The following is a 26,052-nucleotide window of genomic DNA, read 5'->3' as shown; positions in this document are numbered from 1 at the left end:
ATCAGGTTTTTCTTTACATGCATAAGAATATTAATAGGAAGAACAATTCGCCTAATAAAAAGTGAAGTTTATTCATGCCTTGCTATTTCGGAAATCAACAAAACGTTGCAATATATCTTTCTTGTATTGATCATATCTATTGCATGTACCGTAATTCATATTACATTTACAAAGCTGACCAATGATATTACATGCCAATTTTTCCATTAAGGTGGCTCACTACACCTTGAAATATTTTCTCAAATCAGCAGAAAATTACTTGATTATGATAGATATCATAATGGATAAAAAGTATTTAAGTCAAATAGGCAAAACATGTGCAATTTTGGATGAAAAATTACATTTTAAAAAAAATATAATTCAGTGAACATGAACAAAAGCTCCAGGCGGATTCGAACTCATGAATTGTGGTTTAGAAGCCCAATACTTTAACCACTGAGCTTAGTTACGACGATATCTAACTGAATAGAATGATAAAAACAGTATAAAAAAACATTCAAATCACCATCTTGTGACATAGTGTCTTTACCCTTAGCAAAAACAAATGCTATATTTGCATTGAAATTTGATTTTATTTGTCTTGAAAATGCATTTAACATTGAAAGTGCATTTATTTTTGATTGAAAACATTTCAACAGGCTAAAAACCATTTATTTAGAAACGATTGAATTTGTATTGTTTTGAGAAATACAGATTCAATGCATTTATTTTGCATTTATTCTGGATTGGTATGATGTCATACAAATAAAATTCCAAACATTAAGTGCTCCCTTTAAGAAATTGTTGATTGAAATTGTAGTTTTTTTCTGGAGCATTTATTTGAAAATAAATGGTAATTAAGATTGCTGCATGTAGAAATGTTAGCATTATTTATCATTGACCATTGGTGTAACTGGTCATTAGTGTTGGCTGTTCTCAGCGGGAGTTATGATATATATATATATAGTAAAAGTCTGATGTAGTGAGGTACCTTAATTAAAAGGAATACCTACTTGTTTTATTTACTCGAATCAGAGCAGTGGTATCACTTATGAGCTTTGGCTCAAAGATATTTTTAATCTTTATTTTGGTGTGCAAGTCTGTCTGTCCATCTGTCTGTCGTATTGTCAATGTGTAATACCTTTTGTTATACCCCCTACAAATGAAAGAATCACTTTTTTCATCTGTCCCTCTGTCCGTGCAATCTGTGCAATATCTTTCTTATGCGGAATCATTGGAAATTCTTACTTCACACAAAGATCAATTATCACCTGAGGGTGTGTCATCATTTTGACCCAAGGTCTTTTGAGCAAGTTCAAGGTAAATGGAAAAAAAAATTCATAATTTGTAATTGATTTTAAAGAGAAACATTGAAAGTTCTTACTTCACATACAGATTGCTTATGACCTAAGGGTGTGTCATATTTAGGTGGGGCAATACGTCACATCAGCAACTCGAGGAGAAGTTTAAGTGCTCTAGGCATAAGAGAATTTTGTTTGCTGGTTATGAAGCTTCCTCATTTCAAATGTCCAACATGTTAATTTATTTGGCTCCTAGTCAAGTTTAGGAGGTAGTTTAGATTTCTGTGTCGCTTATATCTAATGATAGGAGGTGTCAGATATATTATGGAGCAATGCTGATCCTTCCTGACTGTAAGCAGGCAAATCGTTGGGTGAATGCTACTATAAATTGCACAACTTTAAAAGTAAACAAAAAGAACGAACATCATCGAAGTAAAAGCTTCCAATATATTTGCCCAGTTCTGTTCGGTGACAGTGGAAGATTTGTCCACCTTTTTTTAGGATATTACTGACCTGAACCTCTGACCCTGGGATCATGGAGTTTCAATAATGATGGAGGTCGAAATATGCACTCAGATGCTAGAAGAGACAATTTTTAAAGATGGATAATCACTGAATACCAGAACCATTCACCTTAATGGGATAAATTTCACAATTAAAAAAAAAAGGTCCTGAAAATGACCTTGATTCTCTTGTTGGTTGCAAGGTGCTTTGCTTCTGTGTTCATTTATTATCATAAATAAACAAAGCTCTAATCCAAATGAGGAACATTTTATGTCCAATACATATTTCTTTTTCGATATCGTCAGCATTGCGATGTATACAACATGCGCGGATCCAGAAAATTTTTCCAGGGGGGGGTCCGAAGGATAATTGTGTTTGCCAGGGGGGGTCCGAGGCATATTTTCGCGATAATTTTACTATGTAAATTTAATAAATTTTCATTTTCCAGGGGGGGTCGGGACCCCCCCGACCCCCCCTCTAGATCCGCGCATGTACAATATTGATACGATATCTATTTTACATTGTGAACATTGCCAATATTTCTTTGCATTTAACATTGTCGCATCACAACGTCGACAATGTTAAATCAATATCGAGTTTATATCGTCAACATTGCCAATAAATTTATAATTTAATGTTCACAACGTTGACATCGCAATGTCGACGATGTTGTAACAAGTAGACATTGTTGACATTGCAATGTTGACGATGTTGAACAATATCAAGTTTTCATTGTCCACATCGATGACAATTTTTCGACATTGACTTCGTAAACATCGCAATGTATACGACATTCAACTGATATTTTAACACACTTTGTCGACCAATATTGCAAAGTGGATTACAGTATGTCGTCAGTTTGTAGCTGATATACTATGTGAACAAAATTAAACTTTATATAAACCACTATTGTAATGTCAACCATTTAAACAATGCGAACAAGAGTAATAAAATCATTCTTATTTTAAGGGTGCAGTAGTGAAATTCAACTAAGGGACAAGATTCACGGTCTATGATGGAACTCTGCCCTACTTTATGTTTATAACTTCTTTGGTTACAAACAGTGCAAGTAAAGCAGAGCACAAGAGACTTTTCTCAATGGCTATATGATAAATTGTAGTCAATTAAGCAAACCAATTTACTTATAGCTAGATTAGATAATTCCTGTATTTTCCTACATTTTTTTTTTAATTTACAACAGCTAAAAAATATACAATGTAGGCCATATAGAATATCACACCTGTAGTCTCACACTGGAAAATTAAACCTAAAAATAATGCTAGAAATAATAGTCTTGAGCTATACAATGTCTACTCGACATTGGTGAAACTTGCAGTTTTGTGATGTCGATGTTAGTTAACACTGCGATATCGATGTGTAAACAAGAAAGAAGACATACAATGTAGGCACAATGTAGATGATGTTGATAATGTACTAAACAAGAAAGAAGGCACACGATGTAGACACAATGTCTACTCGATGTTGGTCAACATTGCGATATTGACAATGTTAGTATATAGGAGGTATGATGTAGATACAATGTCTACACAATTTTGATCAACATTGCTATGGCGACGACGTTGACAATGTTAACAGAAAAGAAGGCACATGATGTAGACATGATGTCAACTTGATGTCAATCAACATTGTGATGTTGTGATGAGGGTTCACAGCAAATGCTAATTTGATAATTATGCTAATATGATATAAACACAATGTCGACTCGATGCTGGCCAACATTGTGATGTCGACAATATTGATAAAATATTGTGCATTGCACATACCTCTCAAAGTCACAGATATTTTCGTTTAAATACAAATTAAAACAGAAATCAAAATTATTACGGATATATAAAATAAAACGATGTTTATTTTAATTTTTTTATTTCCACTATCCTTCCACTTGAACTGGTAGTTATTATAAGATCATTGTTCCATGTCAGAGGACGTATACGTACATAAATCTTCAAATTCCTGAAGGTGCTGAAAACAAGAATTAAAAGCTTCTTTAAGAACATATGTTTAAATGACTGTAAACATATCACATTTGGCTGTGTATTCTTTTTAGCATATTTTGGTATTTGGTACCGGTAATCTTCAGCGCTATTTGGTAACAACATGCTGTTTGGAAACTGATTTACAGGTTTTACAAAGCAATTCTTATGTGACAACTATTATTATTAAAGATGAACTGGTTTGGGTTTTCACAAAATATCATACACGTTAATTATAATATGTTTACAGTTAAACTGGCTTTTTCGATCCCTCGCTTATACCAGCTTAACCACAAACAAAACACACACTCAGTCAGACCAATGGGCTATATCGCTCACCTGAGTAACAATGTTCTACTTTAATCCAAGTATTAAAATGAATCATTTTATGCCCTTCTTCGAAAAAGGGAGAGCATATATTGCTTTGCTGCTGTGTGTCAGTCAGTCGGTCGGTCCACTAACAGTTTCCATTCATTTTCTAAGCAGAGGATGAACATATTGAAATGAAATTTGATATACAAGTTTATCATGATAATATTGAGGTCAAGTTCGATATTGGGTATGATCGAGCAATTTTCCACAGAGTTATGGCTCTTGGACAGAGAATATTTTCTTCGCAGAGGGTGCACATATTGCTATGAAATTTGGTTTACAGGTTTATTAAAATAATACCTAGGTTAGGTTTGATTTTGGGTATGATAGAGCAATTTTCGACTGAGTTATGCCCCTTGTAAATTCCAAATATTTGCAGTTTACGTTCATTTTCTTTGTAGATGTTTCCAAGGGAGGGGGCAAGTGTTTCACAAACATCTCTTGTTTTGCAAAGAGTTGCAGAGAAATTTACATCGTTCTAATTTTGTCTTATTTGCCCTCACTGACGTCGACATCAGTGAATGAAATGACAAGACCCTGACTTATTAATCTAAAACTGCAAGCTGCCTCTTTTTAACTATATAATATGCTAGTATATATTACCATTACTCATTGAAATGAGGGATCTTTTATAGGAGGTTAAATTGTTGATTCTTAATTGTTCAAATTGAGTTCTCTGGACAAAAATGGGGCCCAAATAGAGTTTCAAAGTTTGATATAGGAATATGTGATATAGGAATATGGAAAATTAAAGATTTGAAATCTTTTGAGAACTACTACATGTTTGAGCAATGTGGTCTCTTTTTCAAAATATGATCATCACAATCCAATTGTATAAAAAGAAAAGACACATTACCCTTGGGTTAATTGGAATGATAAAAACTCGGTACACTTTTAAATAAAGTTACCAGCATTGACTTATTCATCAATACTCACAATTTATGATTTTTGCGTCTGTAACTTTTCTTAAGTGTCATCTGTAAGAAAAACATTATTCTTTTTTTGAATTTTTTAAGAATGATTTTAATGGTTCTAGTTCAGACTGAAGCTACATGTAGCAGCCACTATTTAACAGCAGCCACTAAGCCTGTAGAAGCTAGCAGCCACTAACATCTAATCATCAAAATACTGTGAGTACTCAAACAGTAAATTATATTTTACTTTATTTTTGGCTTACTTTTATGGGTGTCGGAACCGGGGGGGGGGGGGGGGGCTTAAACCCCCCCCCCCCCCCACACACTTTTTTTGCAAAGTTAGACCTAACCATTAAAAACATACCATAAGAGATTTTTCACGCAGCAAACAAAATTGTTTCTAAGATACCTTCAAAAGATAAAAATATTAATGGTGCAGATTTTTGAAATTGGAGTTTTAGTAGGGGTATACTACCCCCCCCCCTCCACAAATTAGGATTTTCATGATTAGGAAAAAAAATTTTGGCAGGTAAGATTGAAGTTAAAGTCTTAGGTATAATAGTCCTCTCCCCCCCCCCCCCCCGGATTAGGATTGTCATGATTTAATTCTTGTCAAGATTTCTGATGATTAATCTACCCCCCCCCCCCCCCACACACACACATACACACTTTCAATTTGCTTCTGACACCACTAACTTTTATTATTCATGCATAAATCTTCTTGATAACAATGATCATACTATTAAAAAAAATTGAATGGAGGTACCCTTCAACATCAATTAATTTTGTTTCAATTGTGCATTTGTTAACAATGAGGATTTTATTACCCTTAAAATACATTGTAGTTTAGAATGTGTCATTTTTCTGTGTATTTATCTGTACTAATTTACAATTTAATTAATCTGTTTAACGGTTTTATGAAAATAAGTATAATGAAGTATCCAAAAATTAAATTTTTCATGGATTTGTATAAAACGTTGCATCGATAATTATATCAAGGATAATATGAGTTAAACTATAATTATTGTTGCATCAACTAAAGCCAACCGATTGTGATTAATAACGCTATATAATATATAGATATAGATACATGTACTGACAGGGTTGAAATCTACACAACCCAGTTTTAACCATTTTATCGTTAGATGAAATCATCAGTAACCTTTAAAAAATCACACAGGAAATAATAATGATGTCAGAATGAAGTTACCTTTATCTCGATCTTTTCCTCCTTTCCCTTGCCTAATTGACACACGTGTTTCTGTAAAGTATCATATTTCTTTTAAATTTTGCACAGTTTGGCGAAAATGTGATTTATACCATCTAGTCAAATCTAAAGAATTATTTTTAGGCAGGGTAAATAGAGTAAAAAGAACTAAAGTCTAGATGGAAGAAGTAATTATACTTATACTTAATTCAAATAAAATCAAAGTAACTCGTCACTAATATAGTTAATACGGAATGCTTTTCTGACGTCTTAAAGAGCAAGAAGTTTCATACCAACTATTGTATGTGTAAGATGAATATTCGAAACCCTCTTACCTTTAGGTATATATGTAGGCTTATTATGTTGCTTCAGCTATTAAATCAGTTGAATAGTCATAGAAATGTGGGGAAAACCCCGACTCCGATTCACATACGCATGCGCTAGTAATTCTCTCTCTCTCTCTCTCTCTCTCTCTCTCTCTCTCTCTCTCTCTTTCACTCATGTATGTAAGGTATAATAATCGAAAATGTATACACGCTATATATCATTATTTTTTAATTGTAAGCATAATCAATTATGATGTGTATCTGGTTTCAATAGTGTTGCCATTCACTTGAAAAAAGGTCAACGAAACAAATTTGACATAATATGCGTGTAAGTGACTAGAATCAGAATTAAAATGATGATACTTCGTCTGCATTGTTTTCAATTACCCTCCCATGAGAGGGTTCCCTGAGATTTATTGTGAGGTAGTGTTACGTTAAATTTTATAAACCACTCTGGGTAATTTATTTGTTTTACCTATCCATAAAAGCAAATGTGTATGGGGCTTTCGTTAAAATATATGTCATGAAACTGTGTTATTTGAATCCATGCTATTTTAAAGGCAAGAAAAACGTACGTTTCAGATTCTTGTTTGTTTTTCGTATCATGTTACTTTACTTTAGTAAACATCAAAACTATTACCCTTTATATCTAGCCTCAACTATAAGGGTAAGCAATTCCTCTCATACATCAAGGGGATTTTTTTTATGCAACACATCTTGAAATTTTGCAGTTTGTTAATTTCGGAAAATATGTGAAATTTAGTTAAGGAGGCTGTGGGACATATTTACGAAAGACGAATAGGGCCACATAAAAAATATTTTTATCTCGTAATTACGAGAAAAAAACTCGTAATAACGAGAAAATATCTCGTTATTACGAGTTAATTATCTCGTTGTTACGAGAAAAGATCTCGTTATTACGAGATTATTTTCTCGTTATTACGAGAAATGATTTCGTTATTATGAGTTAATTATCTCGTTATTACGAGAACAGATCTATATAAAATGGTGCGTTTCTTAAAACGAATTTCAATTCGACTGGATCACCCTTTCAGTCTATCTTATTTTCATTCCAGAAACGTTGATTCAATTTTGATTAAATATTTAAATAACAACGATCATTATTCATTAATTTCTACATATTAAAATGATCGGATTTGACATTTTATCTTAATTGAATAAAAGGAGAGAACTTCATGTAATTTTACTATTTAACTTATATATATTATAATCCAACTTTTTCTATCAAAGGTTAATATAACCTAAAAATTGATATGACCATCCAACCCTCAAAGAAATGTGCAATTCTAACGAGGTTAGAAGAAATAATGATCGAGGGACCTAATTAACATGATCCCTGAAACTCTATAAAGCTTTCTGGCGCGGCAAATGTCTACATATATATATATGCTTGGCCGTCAGATTTGGAACCCCTAGAAGAAGTCACTGGAACTTTCAAATGTAACAAATCACAATACATGTGTAGGACAGGCAGGTAGCATCGTTTTTGAAACTCATCCAAAAAAATTCTTGACAAGCAAAAAAATAAAAAAAGGTTACTTTCCAAAATCCTGAAAATCCCCCCTGGCCCCACCTGATGCTACGTGCCTGTTGGAGGATGTCCACATACTAGGTTATAGCTCCCACCCATTTTAAACAACCACATCAGAACTGTAGCAACACCCCCATCCAGCCATTTTATTAGGGTTTATCACGCAATGATGGAATTATGACTATTTCGGCAAGGCCGGTTCGAATCTATGGTAATTCGTTATATATATTCTTTTTTTCCCACATACTGAATAACGTTAATTACAAAGTGCGAGATAACTTGCATGTTGACATAGATATCTCGTATGTTGGCATAAATAAGTCGCATGTCGACATAAATAAATCGTTATCTCGCATGTCAACATAATAAGTAAGTTGCATGTTGTCATTATTATGATGCACCTTGCATCTATGAGTCAGAGTCCGACATTAATAAAGTCATTTTACCCATATAAAAATCAGATCATCTTAAAAGATTTGTAACTTGCATGTGAACATACTTATTTTGCATGTAGACATAGTACTATTTTAACAAGGCCTTGGACTTTCAGTATATAGGATGTACATGTAGTTATTTGTTTCTTGCGTCATAAGCGAAATATACACTGATTGCGTAGGCCTAGTCTTCGCTCAAATTAAAGCCAGAAAAATCTTGTTGATTTCAAAGAGCCATGGCTGAGTGGCCAGCAATGAAACAGACAGGCCTACGTACGTCACATTGTTGTTTGACACAACTACCCAAAGTCCAAGCTCTTGTTAAAATGGTTCTAATTATCTTGCATGTAGGGGGGCCGAAATATGCCGCCATAGTTTACTGAGCAGAGCTGAGAGGATCACAACATTTATTCATTAATATCGTTGGCTATGTAAAGTCGGGTGCCAGTGCATCAACTCCATGTTTTTAGTTAAATAGACGTAATTTCATATTCGCTGGCTTCGTGGCAACTGCCTCTTTGACGTATGTTGTAACAGTTATCTCTTCCGCTCCCATAACACTGATAACGGCATTAATTTCCCTAGCATGCATGTCGATACCTTAAATTAACTTTAGTATTAACTTCAGTACATAAACATAAATACCAAAGATGTAAATGAATACGACTTCACTAGTCAACTCGTAACCACGGGGAAAAAATATATTTATACTAGGAAAATAAAATGAATGGCTTTTATTCGTATGTTGTTATGTTTTGTATATTATCGATAACATTAATATGCGAATTGTATAACAAATTTAAAAGAATTTGTTGTAAAAATTTGGTATACTATAGTTCTGTACTTGAATGCGGACGGATCATGAATGGTTATGAGCAGGTTTACTATCATCAATTAAAATTAAAATTAATTGCTTTATGTGATTCCGTTCAACCGATCAACCAATGAGTTTGTCAGCACAAAATAAACATGCTGCTCATAATTAAGAAGAAATACACATTTTCATCACTTTTGGTAGATCAACATGGTTCGAAAGAGGTGTGTTTCCTGCAAGAAAACGGTAAGTAAATCACTATATTAGATATTGTTTTATAATTAAAACATATTTTTTGAGTAATCAAATGGATTAGGCAACAGGCAAAGTTAATTTAAAGTTAAATAAAACATAAATAAAAAACAAAACATATGAATGAAAACTATTGTATTTTATTTTTCTAGTATAAATATATTTTTCCCATGGGTACGAGTTGACTAGTGAAGTCGTACTCAAATATTTGGGTACGAGTTGGTTTGGGTGCGAGTCGGGTTGGGTACGACTTAACTTGATTCCGACGAAATTCGTATGCATGATGGCTGCCGAAGAAGTCCAGTATGATGAACGTATTTTTCGAAACTTAGACAGTTTTAGCAGAGTCCAATTCGCATTGTTAAAACTTGGCCCTCTGTGCAATGCCACTAAAAGCCGTTCATTCACAGAGGCTGATTGTGATTTTGAACGTATCAAGGACGGTGATATACCAATAGCTGCAAACTTCTCCCTCATTTTCCAACCTGGGGTTTCTTTATTAAAGGATATCAGAGATGGTAAAAAAAAGAACTTGTTCAATCATGAGAAAACTGCTCTCCGGAAACTTAATGGATACGTGAAAGTATTAGGTATTTACATATTTATTTTAATCAGGTCCAGTACAATCGCTAAACTGACGCCAGTGAAGATTAAGCTATACGTAGCTTGAATTACCTGTTTACATAGCTTTATTTACAGGGGCTATCAAAAGTAGGTTTATTTAGCTACCCAATCATACTTTTCTTTTAAATGGGCATTTGTTAAAAACGTCGCACTTAGGTAAAGCAGTAATTTTCAACTTTGAAAATGATCTGAGAACATTTCATGAAAAATTAAACACTCTTGAAAATAATGCTCTTTCTGTGCAAAGTTGCAGTCAAAGTTTTCAAAGTTGTTAGGCTATGTATAACTGTTTTTTGTGATACCAAACAGCTATTTCTTAAGGTAGAGACGGATAGCAATCATGTGATCAACAGATTTTGCTAATAAGCACGAGCTATTTTTCCGCATTTCTGAACGCAGTCAGATGGTTATCTCCTTTTACATAATATGTTTTACGGTGCTACCGTTCTGGCGAGCGCAGCAAGAATTACACATACCTTGCATCATTGTCAACTTATAGTTTTATTTAGGCATCAACAAACGTCAAAGAATTTTTGAAAGAGTATTGCTCTACAATATATATGCCAAAGGTACTAATTTCATAGGCGTCGGAACCGGGGCGGAAGGGGGGGGAGGCTAGGGGGGCCTTAGCCCCCCACTTTTTTTGCCAAATTAGACCTAACCTTTAGGCACATAGCATCATAGGGGGTTCAGCCCCCCCCCCCCCCCACTTTTTCTCGCAGGAAATATAATTATTCATAAGAAGGTTGAAATATCAGGGTTGTCTCTTAGACCCGGGAGGTGGGGAATTCCCCCATTTAAAGTGATGTAATTACCCGGCTATTATTGCATTTTTAACACAATCTAGCTATAAGCTAGACCTTCAGATCCCCTTCTACTTTTTAGCTCACCTGAGCTGAAAGCTCAAGTGAGCTATTCTGATCACATTTTGTCTGTCGTCCGTCTGTCCGTCTGTCCGTAAACTTTTCACATTTTCAACATCTTCTCAAGAACTACTGGGCCAATTTCAACCAAACTTGGCACAAATCATCCTTAGGCAAAGGGGATTCAAAGTTGTGAAAATTAAGGGCCACACTCGTTTTAAAGGGGAGATAATTAGAAATTAATGAAAAATTTCGAGAAATTTTCAAAAAACTTCTTCTCAAGAACCAAAAAGCCAGGAAAGCTGACACTTAGGTGGAAGCATCCTCAGGTAGTGTAGATTCAAAGTTGTGAAAATCATGACCCCCAGGGGTAGGGTGGGGCCACAATGGGGGGTCAAAGTTTTACATAGGAATATATAGAGTAAATCTTTAAAAATCTTCTTCTCAGAAACTAATCAGCCAGGAAAGCTGAAACTTGTGTGGAAGCATCCTCAGGTAGTGTAGATTCAAAGTTGTGAAATTCATGACCCCAGGGGTAGGGTGGGGCCACAATGGGGGGTTGAAGTTTTACATAGGAATATATAGAGTAAATCTTTAAAAATCTTCTTCTCAGAAACTAATCAGCCAGGAAAGCTGAAACTTGTGTGGAAGCATCCTCAGGTAGTGTAGATTCAAAGTTGTGAAATTCATGACCCCCAGGGGTAGGGTGGGGCCACAATGGGGGGTCGAAGTTTTACATAGGAATATATAGAGTAAATCTTTAAAAATCTTTTTCTCAGAAACTAATCAGCCAGGAAAGCTGAAACTTGTGTGGAAGCATCCTCAGGTAGTGTAGATTCAAAGTTGTGAAAATCATGACACCCAGGGGTAGGATGGGGCCACAATGGGGGGGGGGTCGAAGTTTTACATAGGAATATATAGAGTAAATCTTTAAAAATCTTCTTCTCAGAAACTAATCAGCCAGGAAAGCTGAAACTTGTGTGGAAGTATCCTCAGGCAGTGTAGATTCAAAGTTGTGAAAATCATGACCCCCAGGGGTTGGGTGGGGCCACAATGGGGTGGTCGAAGTTTTACATAGGAATATATAGAGTAAATCTTTAAAAATCTTCTTCTCAGAAACTAATCAGCCAGGAAAGCTGAAACTTGTTTGGAAGCATCCTCAGGCAGAGTAGATTCAAAATTGTGAAAATCATGATCCCTGGGGGTAGGGTGGGCCACATTGGGGGGGGGGGTGGTGTTTAAGTTTTACATAGGAATATATAGTAAATCTTTAAAAATCTTCTTCCCAGAAACTAATCAGCCAGGAAAGCTGAAACTTGTGTGGAAGCATCCTCAGGTAGTGTAGATTCAAAGTTGTGAAAATCATGACACCCAGGGGTAGGATGGGGCCACAATGGGGGGGGGGGGGGGTCGAAGTTTTACATAGGAATATATAGAGTAAATCTTTGAAAATCTTCTTCTCAGAAACTAATCAGCCAGGAAAGCTGAAACTCGTGTGGAAGCATCCTCAGGCAGTGTAGATTCAAAGTTGTGAAAATCATGATCCCTGGGGGTTGGGTGCGGCACAATGGGGGTTCGAAGTTTTACAAAGGAATTTAAAGAGTAAATATTTAAACATCTTCTTCTCAGAAACTAATCTGCCAGGAAAGCTGAAACTTGTGTGGAAGTATCCTCAGGTAGTGTAGATTCACAGTTGTGAAAACATGATCCCTGGGGGTAGGGTGAGGCCACATTTGGGGGGGGGGGGTGTTAAAGTTTTACATAGGAATATATAGAGTAAATCTTTTAAAATCTTCTTCTCAGAAACTAATCAGCCAGATGATTCTTTATAATTGTTAAGACTTTGGCTCCAGGACAATTCTTCGGCCTCACAAGAAGGTTCAGAGTTTGATGTAGCTTAATATCCCATATATAAACAATTGTAAAGGATCTTTTTGAGGACTGCAATACTCAACATGTGATATGACTATAAAATCATCCTGTTAGAAAAGGGACTAATGATTATAAACATAAGAATATCCAGCGGGAAAAATGGATTTTATTTATACAGGATCTACATGTATTATTGTACATTGTCCAGATTGTTTGTATTATGACTCCATTAAGCTGATTTTATCATACCTATTGTTCCTCAGGTGAGCGATGTGGCCCATGGGCCTCTTGTTTATTTTTCCCTTCTACTTCAATTTTTAGAGACATCCCTGAATATGGAGAAGTTGGAGTCAAAGGCATACTAGCCCCCCCCCCCCCCCCCCCCCCACACACCCCCCCCCCCCCACCCCCCACCCCCCACAAAGCATCATAGGGGGTTCAGACCACCCCCCCCACACTTTTTCTCGCAGGAAATATAATTATTCCTAAAAAGGTTGAAATATGGAGAAGTTGGAGTCATAGCCCCCCCCCACACACACACACACGGATTAGAAATTTTATGATTTGGGGAAAAAAATTTGGAGGGTAAGATTTTTTTTGGAACTATAGGTATAGATCGTCCTACCTTTGAACCTGTCCCATATTTGAGATTGGAGAATAGCATTGACAGGTCATCAAACAGCCGCATGGTCATCCTAGCGCCCCCTAACTCAGCTGAAATCACCAAGAACTTCTTGTGAATGTCCCCCCTGCCGCTGTCACCGAGCAACATTGCGGCGTAGGTACAGAGGCGGACGATTTTGTCCCTCCCCCGGATTGACTCCAGCATGCGAACAACGTCCATGTTTGTAAATATCGGCGCGCTCGATTTGCATGTCGCGAGTCGGTTGGTGCGTTTGGTTTAGGGTTGTAGTGTATAGGTGTTATAAGTGCGTTAACTTGCTTTTTTTATCTCTGAGAGAGAGAGAGAGAGAGAGAGAGAGAGAGAGAGAGAGAGAGAGTAAGACCGGTACCTGTTTGTAGGTGTGTAGTTTCCCACTTTTAAATTTAATGGTCTGACTATATGCAATATCTACATAGTTTTTTTTTACCTGTTTATTTTTTCATTTTATTCCTTTTTATTTAGTTCAAAATATCCTATTGTTTATTTTCTCCCTACTTATATACTTACCTGCCTACTGTACATGGATTGATATGACAGTAAAGTATGGCTCTTGCTAATGTATATATATATATAAAATCTCTATATTAAAAAAAGATTAAAAACAAATCATCATTAATGTCAATGAGGCAGGTATCGCAGTCTATACTGAAATAGCCAGTACACTCATTGCAGATGTTTGATCCACCTCGCAAATTTATCGCGAATATTAGCACGAGTGCACTGTGACGTCATCCATGACTTTGTTCGTCTTTGTTTACGTTTCTTGACTCAATACGAAGGTATGGAAGCATGTAACAAATCTGGAAATTGAGTCTCGCCAAAGCATATGCGGTACTCAAAACATGTCTTCAAACTTTAAGTCACTGTAAATTAAGAGTTAAAAGTCGGCCATTTTTGGCATAGCACCACGGGTGAAAACATTAGAGAGCATTATGGGACGTAGACAAAAAATTTTGTTTGATGAACTGTTGGTTTTAAATTAGCTCGTTCTTTTTCCCGCGCACACTGGTTTTTAGAGATCGTTTATGTTTAATATATCTTGAAGTTTTTAAGTGCAAAAAGGTCAATATTGCAATTTTTGGGTTGGATGAGAATTATTTGTTTTACTAACAGCAAATATTGTATTTTAAATGACTTATTACAAAGAATTTACATTTATCTGTTGCAAATTTTCCAATCAATTCTTTTTATTTATGAATGATAACAATAATTTTTTAATAATGCATCTTATGTTGAACAGGGTACTAAGGGTTCATAAAAGTAATGGCAGCATTAGATTGAACTCCATTTGGGGATATTATTTTTCATGAAATTTAAGATATCTTTTGACTAACTATATTGTGGAGTGAAATGAGAAATTTCAAATTTGATGGATATTTTTTTTCTCAGTCAAATGAAAAGCATGACTTTATGTGTATTGCAGATCTGATATTCCATGCAAATTTGGTAAGGTGTTTTTAATTTTTCATACATATCTTGCCAATTATAAAAATAATAAGAAATAAAAATAAAACTAGTAGACTAATTGTTCTCAAAGAATTAGAGGTCTTTCCACCTCATTATTTTTTATGTTTTGTTGCAATATAATTAATAATACATTTTCTCTGCGTAACTTTATAAAAAAAACTTAAATATGGGATTTTATTTGGTTTGACCTTGACTTTTGACCTTTATGTCACATTAACTGGTAAAGGTCAACATTTAGCTTAAAGAGGTTTGATGACACTACGATGTTAGGTTCAAAAGTTGTAAGTGTTTTTAACGAGGCCGAGTACAGAACGAGTACGCACGCTTTCGCGCAGCGTTTCATTTGTATTGTGACGTCATCTTTTTGCTTGGTTGACGCCATGGCGTGATAGTTTCAACTGCAGACATTCAGCGAAATTTGTTGAAAATGGCTCGTTTAATGCGTAAAATTAATATTATATTGTGGAAACATAACTGTCTCGAAGTATAAGCTATATTTGGGCTCGGGTCGAAAACGTGAAGAGGGTTCAGCAGGCCTAGCCCTTTGTCACGTTTTCTTAACCCGCCTAAATATAGCTTAATTCATATATTTCAAGACAGTAACCATGTATTTTATATTAATGACCCTTAATATGTGATGTTATATATTTTTTTATTACTTCAATATGTCTGAATGCTTTAATAATACTATAAAGATCACCTTTTCCGCCTTTGTCAAATAAAAAATAGCCATTATCTGACAAATCTGGGAAATTGGGCATACAAAAATCAACTTTGGTAAGACCCCTGGAACAAACCAAGAGGTAAAAGGATTTTTTTATTTGACCATTTGATGTCTTTTAGCAATAACTTTAATATGTAGAACAGAAAAAGAAATCCCTAGGGCAGAAGTTTAAAACATTTGCAAAATTGATACATTTCAAGCGAATTCCCATAGGGTCCTATGTTAAAAACTAACAAACTTTGAGATGACCCCCTAAACAAACGGTGTGGTAAATGTCTTTTTTTGTAATCTTAAAATAAAAATTATATCAGTAGATATTCGGGTAAAAAATTTCATTAAAAAATCTAGGGCAGAACTAATTAGACCCGGCCTCGTTAACAAACTTCAGAAACTTTCAGGGGCGATAATTGCTAAAAGGGGTACTCAGGCCCTTTCGGATTGATAAACTTAAGAACTCTTTCAGAGCACTGAATACATAAGTAAAAGTTTCCAGTTTCTATCTCTAACGGTTGATGAGAAATAGCGATAACAAGATTTTTGTACAAAAGGGGCAATAACTCTTTAATTATTTCAAGGTAGGGGCTGAAGGGTTATATTTTGAAAGGTCTCAAAAAGTACTACTACATCCCTGAAAAGTTTTTCTGCACCATCCTAAACAAAAGAGATTTTAAAAACTCATTAATTGACAGATTTTCAAATGACCTTGACCTTTGACTTTCATGTCATTTTGTTTGGCCAGTGTAGACGCTTCCATCCAAAGTGGTCCGAAGTTTGTATGACAAATAATAAAAAAGTTGAGAGTGATTTTTTTTAAGTTTAAATACTTTCAGGGGTGATAACTACTAGAAGGGGGCCTCAGTTCCTTTCGGTATGAATAGATTGAAGAACCCTCTAAGTGTATTGAAGACATTGGTAAAAGTTCCAAGTCTCTATCTCTTTTGGTTTCAGAGGAGTAGCGATAACATCCATATAGAACAATAGGGGCAACAACTCTATAATTTTTTTGAGGTAGGAGCCGAGGGGCTATATTTTAAAATGTCTGAAGATGTCCTACTACATCCATGAAAAAGATTTTCCCTACAACCCTGAACAAAAGAGATCTAAAAACTCATTAATTATCAGATTTCCAAATGACCTTGACCTTTATGTCATTTTGTTCGGTTAAGGCAGACGCTTCCATCCAAAGTGGTTCGAAGTTTGTATGACAAATAATAAAAAAGTTAAAAGTGATTTTATATAAATTTAAATACTTTCAGGGGCAATTGCTACTAAAAGGGGGCCTCTGATCCTTTAGGTATGAATAGATTGAAAAACCCTTTAAGTGTACTGAAGACATTGCTAAAAGTTTCAAGTCTCTATCTCTTATGGTTTCAGAGGAGTAGTGATAACATGCTTTTAGTACACAAGGGCAATAACTTTGTAAGTTCTGGGAGTTTTCAAGCAAAGGGTCATTTAGTACCATAACTTTTAATGGTCAATAACATAAAGAAACTTATTTTCAATATCTCGAGAAATAAAAAAGCTGTCCCTGGAAAAAAAAAATAATAAAAAACATAAGAAATACAAAAGGTCTTTCACCTGAAAGGTGGAAAGACCTAAATATTATCTCATGTGATATTTGTATATCAATAAATAGATGAACGAAATAAGATTAATCTAGTTTGTAAGACCCTCCAATTTCCGGAAGCTCATAATTATATTAATTAGGTATCTGAAGGGATTTTTATGAACTTCAACTGTCACCATGGTCACAATCGTCATTATTTCTAATTTATTTCCTAACGATATTAGGCCTAATAAAAAGTTGTGTGTTTAGAGTAACCCGACCTAATCTACAGAAATGCCCCGATCCGACCATTTTTAGATGTCTGTTTTTATCTGATTGTGATTTTTATGTTATTTCTATTAAAAAGCTGTATTTAAATATGACACAAACATTCTTCGGATTCATGCAGAAAAAAATATGATAAAATTTTTAAAAATCCCTACTTACATAAAGTGCGATATCTGCATCCATATTCCCCCAGAAACAGGAAACACACTTAGAAAAAATGATTAAATTGTTTTTTCCTATGAATAGTATGCACCCATACTTCTGATCAAGTATAGACTGAAAAAAAGTGTGTACCATACAGGTATGTTAACTTTGTTTTTATTTTTTTCAGATCATCATGAAAAATGTTTGAAGAAAGTCATAATGAGACAGCAGCCTTCGGGAAATGATGCAAAAATTGCATCTCCAACAGAGACAGAAGTGACTGTTGCTGTGGCAGAACATTTGTTAGGACAGCTAGCACCAGGGGATTCTCATATTATTGATGGAAAAGTGAAAGGAAAGGGACCTTGTCTATGTGGATGCAATAAGAGGCCAAACTACAGTTCGACCGGAATAGGTATTGTGTTATTTTACTAGTATTTAAAGCTTCATGTTATAATCATACTTGCCAACTGACCCAATTTCGTTGGGTAATACCCTTCACCTGATTATTTTTTATGACCTGTTGGGTCATGCTTTTCACCCGATTTTTGTTGAACAACCCGAAAATCTCCCAATTTCCAAATTTGGTTCATAAATTGCATTGCCCGTTTGACTTCCAGTTACAAACCAAAGCTTAACTTGGATTAACATAAACAAGGCTGATGGCTATATATAACAGATAGCCCCATTTTCTTGATATCAAATGAAAGGTCTTTTTAATTGATTCTTAGCACATTTTGTTCATTAAGTGTTTAGATATATGTTACAGTTCTTGAGAAATTTGGAAAAGATTGTTTTAGAGACAACCCTTTATCTCCTTATAGGTGCCATTTAACTAAATTTTGTTGGCTAAATATTATTTAGAACATCATTCTGAGTATCTTTTTTTAAGATCACCTGAGTAAACTCAGGTGACCTATTGCTATCCGTTTTCATCCGTCGCCGTGCATCGTCCGTCAGGCGTTAACAATTTTACATTTTTAACTTTTCTTAAAAACTACAAAGTGAATTGTTACCATTTTTGGTATGAGGCATCTCTATGGTAAGAGAAATCTAAATTGTGAAATTCACGGCTCTACCACCCCAAGGCACCACAGCAATTTGGCAATATAGTGTTAATGCATATAATGTTTTAAAATCTTCTCTATTCAAACACATCTGTATGAAAAACTGACTTCATAATAATGTTTACCAGGAAGTCCTCTACTAAAATTTCAAATTTCATGTCCCTTGGAGTGTTGGTTTTCACTCAAGGGCAGGGCCAAAAATTGATGTATAGGTGTTCATGCATATAATTATAATGTTTAAAAATTATCTTCACCTGAAAAGAAAACTAAATTCATGTTTTTGTAGACCAGATCTTTAAGTTTTTTGCCAAAATTATAGGTTTCATAGTTCTTTTTGAAAGATTTAAGGCAGGGAGGTGGTCTTCATTACAGATTTATATATTTTCTACTCCAGAATGAAACCCAATTAAATGAATAAATGAGACTCCTCGACAAGTTTGTGTATGGGTTATATGCTACTCAGGTGACTGTCAAACCCTATTGGCCTCTTGTCTATAATGCTCTTCAAAATATTTCTCTTATCTAGCCCCTTAAAACCCCCTAATTATGTAACATAAGAGGAAACTTTTATCATGTATGGATATAAATACAGTGAAACTTGCTGAATATGGATGTTGTGCATTTCGCTAGTTGTCCAGTCTGGGTATATTAATCAGTTCCTTGACATTTTTCTATCATTTTATGTTTTAAAAAATGTGCAATCCGGATCCTGTTTATTCTGTAAACTGGCCGCAATGAAAAGAACTGACTGCCTATAATAAGTGTGAATTATATTCCGTAATCCGCCACTTATGGATCTGCAGTACGTGGGATAATTAATGCTCAATTATCAATCAATTTTCCTGTAGTTGCTATTGATTTAAATAACTGTGAATATAAATCCAAACTATCAACTTATTTTAGTTTTTACCAGTAAGTCTTGTTATAAATAAATATGCATTTGTTTTCAGCCAAAATTAGATAAAGAGGGTGGGTTGCGTATTATGCTTCTCCCCATTTTTTCCAGGTCGGGATTTTGGATACCGCAGGAGTAAGACAGCCAATATTGTTAGGCCTAAAAAAATGGTTTGTTTCTGCTTTCCCGACTGACCCTTAAGCTTTTACTGCTGACTCAAAACCTTTTTTAAGGATTTTTGATGGAAAATTGTTTATTTCCGTTTTTATCCTATTTGGAAAAAAACTTACTTAAAATTTTGGTCACAAACGCACTTGTAGCAGTTACTCTTTTCAAATCAGTGTAACTATTCTGTAAATTTTGAGTCGGCGGTAAAAGCTAGGGCCGGTCGGGAAAGCAAAACAAACCATTTTTAAGGCGTCAAGCTAATGCTCTGGATTGGCAATCGTCCAAAAATTCATGCTCTGCACCGCCTTTTAAATGCGCATAAGAAATAAGTTCCTTAAAGTATTAAACGTATTGCAAGACTTTTATTCCATTTATTTAACTTAATTGTGTACAGAAAACCCAACTTTGCCTCCCTGGGTATTGACACTCAATGCATAAGTATATACACTTGCTTCATCAAGAAATGGCGAATGAATACAATAAGGTGTAGAAATTCACAAATATTTTGCTAGATTTTTTTTTATACGGGATTAGATAACACAGACCAAGATTTAAAACTGTTATTCTTATGATGGCAGTTACAAAAATATTTTAATTTCATTTGCTTTCTTAGACTGTAATCATTTCTTTGGTTTTCGACAAAGCTTGCATCGCAGATTTCTTAAACATTGTAAACTATTAATGTTTACAGAATTCATGATTATTTTATTTTGATTAATTTTATGAAATGTTTAAAACATTGAGTACATACTGGACTTAACATAGCTTTAAGTGATTCTCAGGAGAGAGAGAGAGAGAGAGAGAGAGAGAGAGAGAGAGAGAGAGAGATATCGTTACCCGAGACGTTAAAAAATGGTTAGAATTAAATACATTATGGCTAAACAAGGGTTGAAATATATATAATTTTATATCCTTTTCAAATTAAAAAAAGAATTCCAACTTAAGTTACTTGGACCCAGAAAATTGTCGAGGCTTTCAACGTGAAGTTAAATTGTTGTGATCTGAAATCGTAAATGGGTACCCTTTGATTTATTTGTTCTTAGATAAATTCAAATTAATATACCAAATATATTTATTTATCAATTGATATATTTCCAAAATTCAAATCAATTTAAGTCATGTGCTTCTTTTTCTAAACAGATGTTGTAACTGACAACCGATTAAAATGCCGGGAGCTTGCCTTAACATCTTATTTTCTGTTATCGGAAAACCCTTTTGATAGAACACCTTTTGATTTGATTTGATTGGAAAATTAATTTACAGCTAAACTTTAAACCAATTAAGAATGAGAAAAGAAAACATTCAGATCATGTTTTCTAATATATGTTGATGTGCTGTAGTAAATGACAACGACATATCACCGGTGACTCAAGTGATTTGTAGTTCAGCTATTTATGTAGCAATAAATAAATAAAAAATCACTCACACATATGATAAATTATAGATAAATACGTGTACAAAATCTTAGTAAATTAAATGCAAGCAAAATGAAAAAAAGGCCATGTATAACTTTCAACTTTAATACCCGCATAGCTGGTAATGGTGCTATTGTCTTATTTTGTTTTTTAGCAGTTATTGTACCTTACAACTAACTCTGTATATTTGGACGCTTAAACAGGTGTACACAAGATGTCAGTATTCACACCTTTCCAAGGACACCTGTTAGGTAACTCATCACAATCTTTCGTTTGTATAGTCTGAATATATCTCACTTCTACTTTGTTAGTTTCATAGCTTTTCTTTATCTCTAAAAATCAAAAGAACTGTCTGTAGATATGTATACAAACAACTACGCTTAAGACAATCGGCGCGTGGATCCGTAGAACAATTCAGCGACTCTATACATGCGCGATTTTCACAAATATTAACTTGCGATAAAAATATCATTTACCGGGTATATAAATGTACAAAAAAACTGATAAATAACATTGTAAATATCTGAATGAGATAATAACATTTTGCAAGTACATGTAAGCACAGACGCAGCTCTTTTCATTTATTTTCTATCTAATATGTGTGATGTGAAATAGCGTCAAAATCTTAACCGTCGAGATCAATCTGAATACATCGGCTACTGTACAAACTATTAGTCATTGTTTTGAAATCGTTGTGAAAACCATGAGTCTTAAATAAATGAATTAAATTCATACAAATAAAAATCTAATTATTCCAAATTGTTTGCACACAATTACATCCCATACCAAAACATTCTCACAATTTGCTCATGAGCAGCTCACGTGAGGACTTACAAGATTTCCTCACGTGAGTTGCTCATGTGAGTCTTATGTGCAATTTAAGATACCTCGGAAATCCTTTCAAAGAATGAATATATTTCGTATTTCATTGATTGTTGTTTTCTATATTCTTTATTACTACATTTTACTACAATGTGTAGTTCATGCATTTAGAAGTCCGTGCAACCTGAATGCCTCGACCGGAAAGCAACCGACCGTAACCTTCTCAACCGGTATATATACCCCAGTGGCAGTAGAGGAGCGATCGAAACTAATATGGCGACCAAATGCTTTTATGAATTCATGCAAATTAGGTAAAATGCTCACGTGAGAAAAATTCTGCACACGTGCATTTTTTGCTAACGTGAGGAATAGATCTGCTCACCAAGAGTTTTGCTCACATGAGGCTCATGAGGCTTATGAGACTCATGAGGCTCATGTGCAACAGTTGCTCACTTCAAAGACATTTTATGGACAAATATTGAAATAAAAATCATCAATATATATTTATATCTGTCTATATTTTAAAAATACAATTTCATACATTGTTTAACATTACATTTAATGCATAAATCTTTAGAAAGTTTACCGATAATAAATGTTGGCATGTTGATACTTGTATTGCAGTTTGATCACACAAAGCGCACAGACGGACTTGGAAAAAAAATCACAGTTCACAGTAGGCAAAGTTCAATTTAACCATACAAAGTAGTTCATAAGTGCTGCACGAGCACTGGCTGCATTACGATCGATCGAGGCATTCGTCTCGAACATTCCAAATGTCCTTTTTTTGACAGTCTCGTGTCTCACATGCTCTCTGATTTCAGACATAAACAACCACATAAACAGCTGACTACCAGAACATCAAAATAATATCCAAATTGACATAACCAGACTTCAGCATGTATACTTTTCCATTACTTAAATTTCGTCTTCACTTTTTTTTGTTGCATCATTCATAAAATCAGTGAGCTTTTCATGGTTTTCTTCAGGTCTGTGCAACTCAGGGCAAGCCTATTGGGAAGATAAATAAATTTGATATCAGTGAAATTGTTAAAAGTTTTCATATTTCAAGCAGTTTTCAAGAAAAACAAGTTATATAATACTGCAACTTTTGATATTATCAGATTCTACACAAGAAGAACATGAACTCTTTTCTTCGTGTCATAAAAACATTAATCAGTGTTAATAATAAAAAAAAATGTTGTTAGAATTTTTTGTTTAAAAATTATTGTCAAGTAAAATGTCAAAGATAAACAAATAAATAACGGGTATTTTACATTTGATACACCGGTATTTGCCCGAGGGTCAGTTGTAAATTGTTAAACCCCGTTTTAAAGATAGATGCTAAGATCACAGAATGTCGTTTCATATTCATTCTAATTACAAACATGTTTAACTGCTATTCAAGTGATTCAAAGAATAATATTTTAACAAGTTAATGCTCAACTTACTTGAAGTGCTTATACAGAAGATGCAGGGGGTGTCGACACTCGATTCATTCATTCAGATTCTTCCTCTGTTCAGCCGTGGATTTTTCACTCTAAAACACTCCATTGACGAATACCCCATTGACAACATAGTAGTTTTTAACCTTATCAACTGTTAGTACCGTACAGATAATTCCCTTTTTAATTCATTTCACTGTCATCTGTGATGGTAGACAACATGGCTGAATCGATTATGAAAATTGGCGGCTGGCATTTAATCCACCAATGAGCGCGCGCGTAGCTTAGACTGGTTCCCCCGCCACTGCTTTTTTAGTTCGTTTTGGGCGGGAGCGAGAACCAGACTAGCGGATAACTTTACATTAAAACAACAGTTAAAGCAGAAACAAACAGCTTATGAAAAATCACAATATCAAGCGGATACTCGTATCTAAATAGGAAGTTGAGTGATAATTGAATTTAGGGAAGAAAAGAATGAAACATTACCAAAAAAAAAAAAAAAACCTGACAGTTTGGTGTTCACGAAAAAAAAATGGGGTGGGGGAGGGGGTGTCAAAATGTACTTGTTAACAAAATATTGCAATTGCTTACGTTAGGAAAAAGGACATATTTTTCTTTTTATTAAGGTCTTCCGTTTCCAACGGAAGACCTTATTGTTATTGCTTTGTTTCTTCTTCCCTATTATTAAGGTCTTCCGTTTTCCAACGGAAGACCTTATTGTTTTCGTTCGGTTTCTTTTTCCCTATTATTATTTTTTTTTTTCTTACAAAATTTGTGCAGGCGATTTCTCGGAAATGGCTGAACCTATTTTCGTGAAACTTTCAGATCTAATAGATATTACTCCGAACTTAATATACATTTTTTTATTTTGATGACGTCATTTCCGTTCTTGAGAAAATGACGTTTTAGCGATTTTCAGAGGGTCGGCTTGTCCAGGGATCTCCTCCTAAACGGCAAAAGATATTGAGTTCAAACTTTCAGGGATTGTAGACAAGAGATTGTAGATGTGCAATTTGGCATTCATATTTGTCATGCTCAAAAGGCGTTAAAGCTCGCCTGGTCCCAAAAATTGATACTAAAAAAACGTCGTAATTTTTCATGGTTTTCTTAGTTTATCTCTTTTTTGAAAAATATTTTGTTAAACTATGTAATACAAAAATAGTTTATATTTACAAGACCTTTCATTTGATATCAAGAAAAAGGGGCTGGTCCCTAAAATTAGGGAACCAAAGGGCTCTAAAGTCTTTTATCTGTAGCCCTTTACTGAGAGATATTTTGTGAAATGTTATAGAAGCAATTATGTTTATCTCACAGTTATGTATCCAAGCAGTGTAATGATTTTATCATGTATTACGTAATTAAGGGATTTTAGGGGCCAAAAGTCCAAAATTTCGATCACCCATATCTCAGAAAGGAAAAATATTATGTTATGCAACACAGGAGAAAAGTTGTTCAAATTAATGTTCTTAACAATATACAACCTTCAAAATTTTGTTAAACGGCCCCTATAAAGAGATAAGGGATCGGCCCCTAAAACTTTCTTTCTCATATATCTCCAGATTGGTAACAAATTTCTAAACACTTGTTGAACAAAATTTGTTTAGAATTAAATGACCTTTCATTTGATATCAAGAAAAAGGGGCTGGCCCCTCAAATAAGGGGACCAAAGGGCTCTAAAGTCTTTAATCTGTAGCCCTTTACTAAGAGATATTTTGTTAAAGGTTATAGAAGCAAATTTGTTTTGCCTCGGACTGGAATGCCTCGACGTCATTGGATGAATAGCGTCACGTGATTGCCTTATAAATTTCTTTACACGGCGAGCGTCAAAATTTATACGGCAACATGGCGGGCGTAACGTTATTTAAGCTGATTTTTTACACAAATGTTCAACCATACCTTTGATTTTTTTAGCCCCAAAATATTTAGAGTGACCCCCATTTGGCCGTGACGTAATATTATGATCCTACAATATGGCATCCAGGTTTGCACAGACGACTGACGAGAAAGGTAAACAATTAGAATATTAAGCTATGAATTTTAATATTATGTATTATCTTCTGTTTGTTTACATATCAAACTTTAGGTCCTCGACAAAACAAAACACTTATAAGGTTTGTTACTGACTGTGTACAGAAATTTGTGGGATCGGTAAAGTCCATAGAAGGCTCGGCTCCGCCTCGCCTTGAAAGAAGTAAATGTCCTTTCATTTGATTCCAAGAAAAAGGGGCTGGCCCCTTAATAAGGGGATCAAAGGGCTCTATTTTTTTTATCTATAGCTCTTTAATGAGAGCCATTTTGTGAAAGGTTATTAATGCTAGATTAGGTATAATTCGTTTTTCCATCCTAACAATATAATGATTTTCTCTTGCGTTACCCAAATAGGGTTTTTAGGGACCAGA

At 34.6% G+C, this 26,052-nt stretch overlaps 1 protein-coding gene and 1 long non-coding RNA gene across 2 annotated transcripts in view; one reads left to right on the top strand and one right to left on the bottom strand.

The window, feature by feature from the left end:
• Positions 1-5,086: 5,086 nt before the first annotated feature.
• LOC128169834 (uncharacterized) overlaps positions 5,087-26,052 on the bottom strand; it is a 42,625-nt gene continuing 21,659 nt past the window's right edge. Inside the window, exons 2-3 of the long non-coding RNA XR_008241606.1 lie at positions 6,275-6,325; positions 5,087-5,127 (exon numbers count right to left, since the gene is read on the bottom strand). This is a non-coding gene — a long non-coding RNA (uncharacterized LOC128169834). The remainder of the gene's footprint in view (positions 5,128-6,274; positions 6,326-26,052) is intronic.
• LOC128169832 (uncharacterized) overlaps positions 9,927-26,052 on the top strand; it is a 30,161-nt gene continuing 14,035 nt past the window's right edge. The window contains exons 1-2 of the mRNA XM_052835889.1: positions 9,927-10,239; positions 18,029-18,256. Of these exons, the coding sequence (XP_052691849.1) occupies positions 9,930-10,239; positions 18,029-18,256 (538 nt within the window). The 5' untranslated portion in view covers positions 9,927-9,929. The remainder of the gene's footprint in view (positions 10,240-18,028; positions 18,257-26,052) is intronic.

The sequence above is a fragment of the Crassostrea angulata genome, unplaced genomic scaffold (genome assembly GCF_025612915.1).
Source record: "Crassostrea angulata isolate pt1a10 unplaced genomic scaffold, ASM2561291v2 HiC_scaffold_229, whole genome shotgun sequence".
Taxonomy (NCBI): Eukaryota; Metazoa; Mollusca; class Bivalvia; order Ostreida; family Ostreidae; genus Magallana; species Magallana angulata.
Note: the sequence above shows the minus strand (reverse complement) of the source record. Positions and strands in the feature narration are given on the sequence as shown.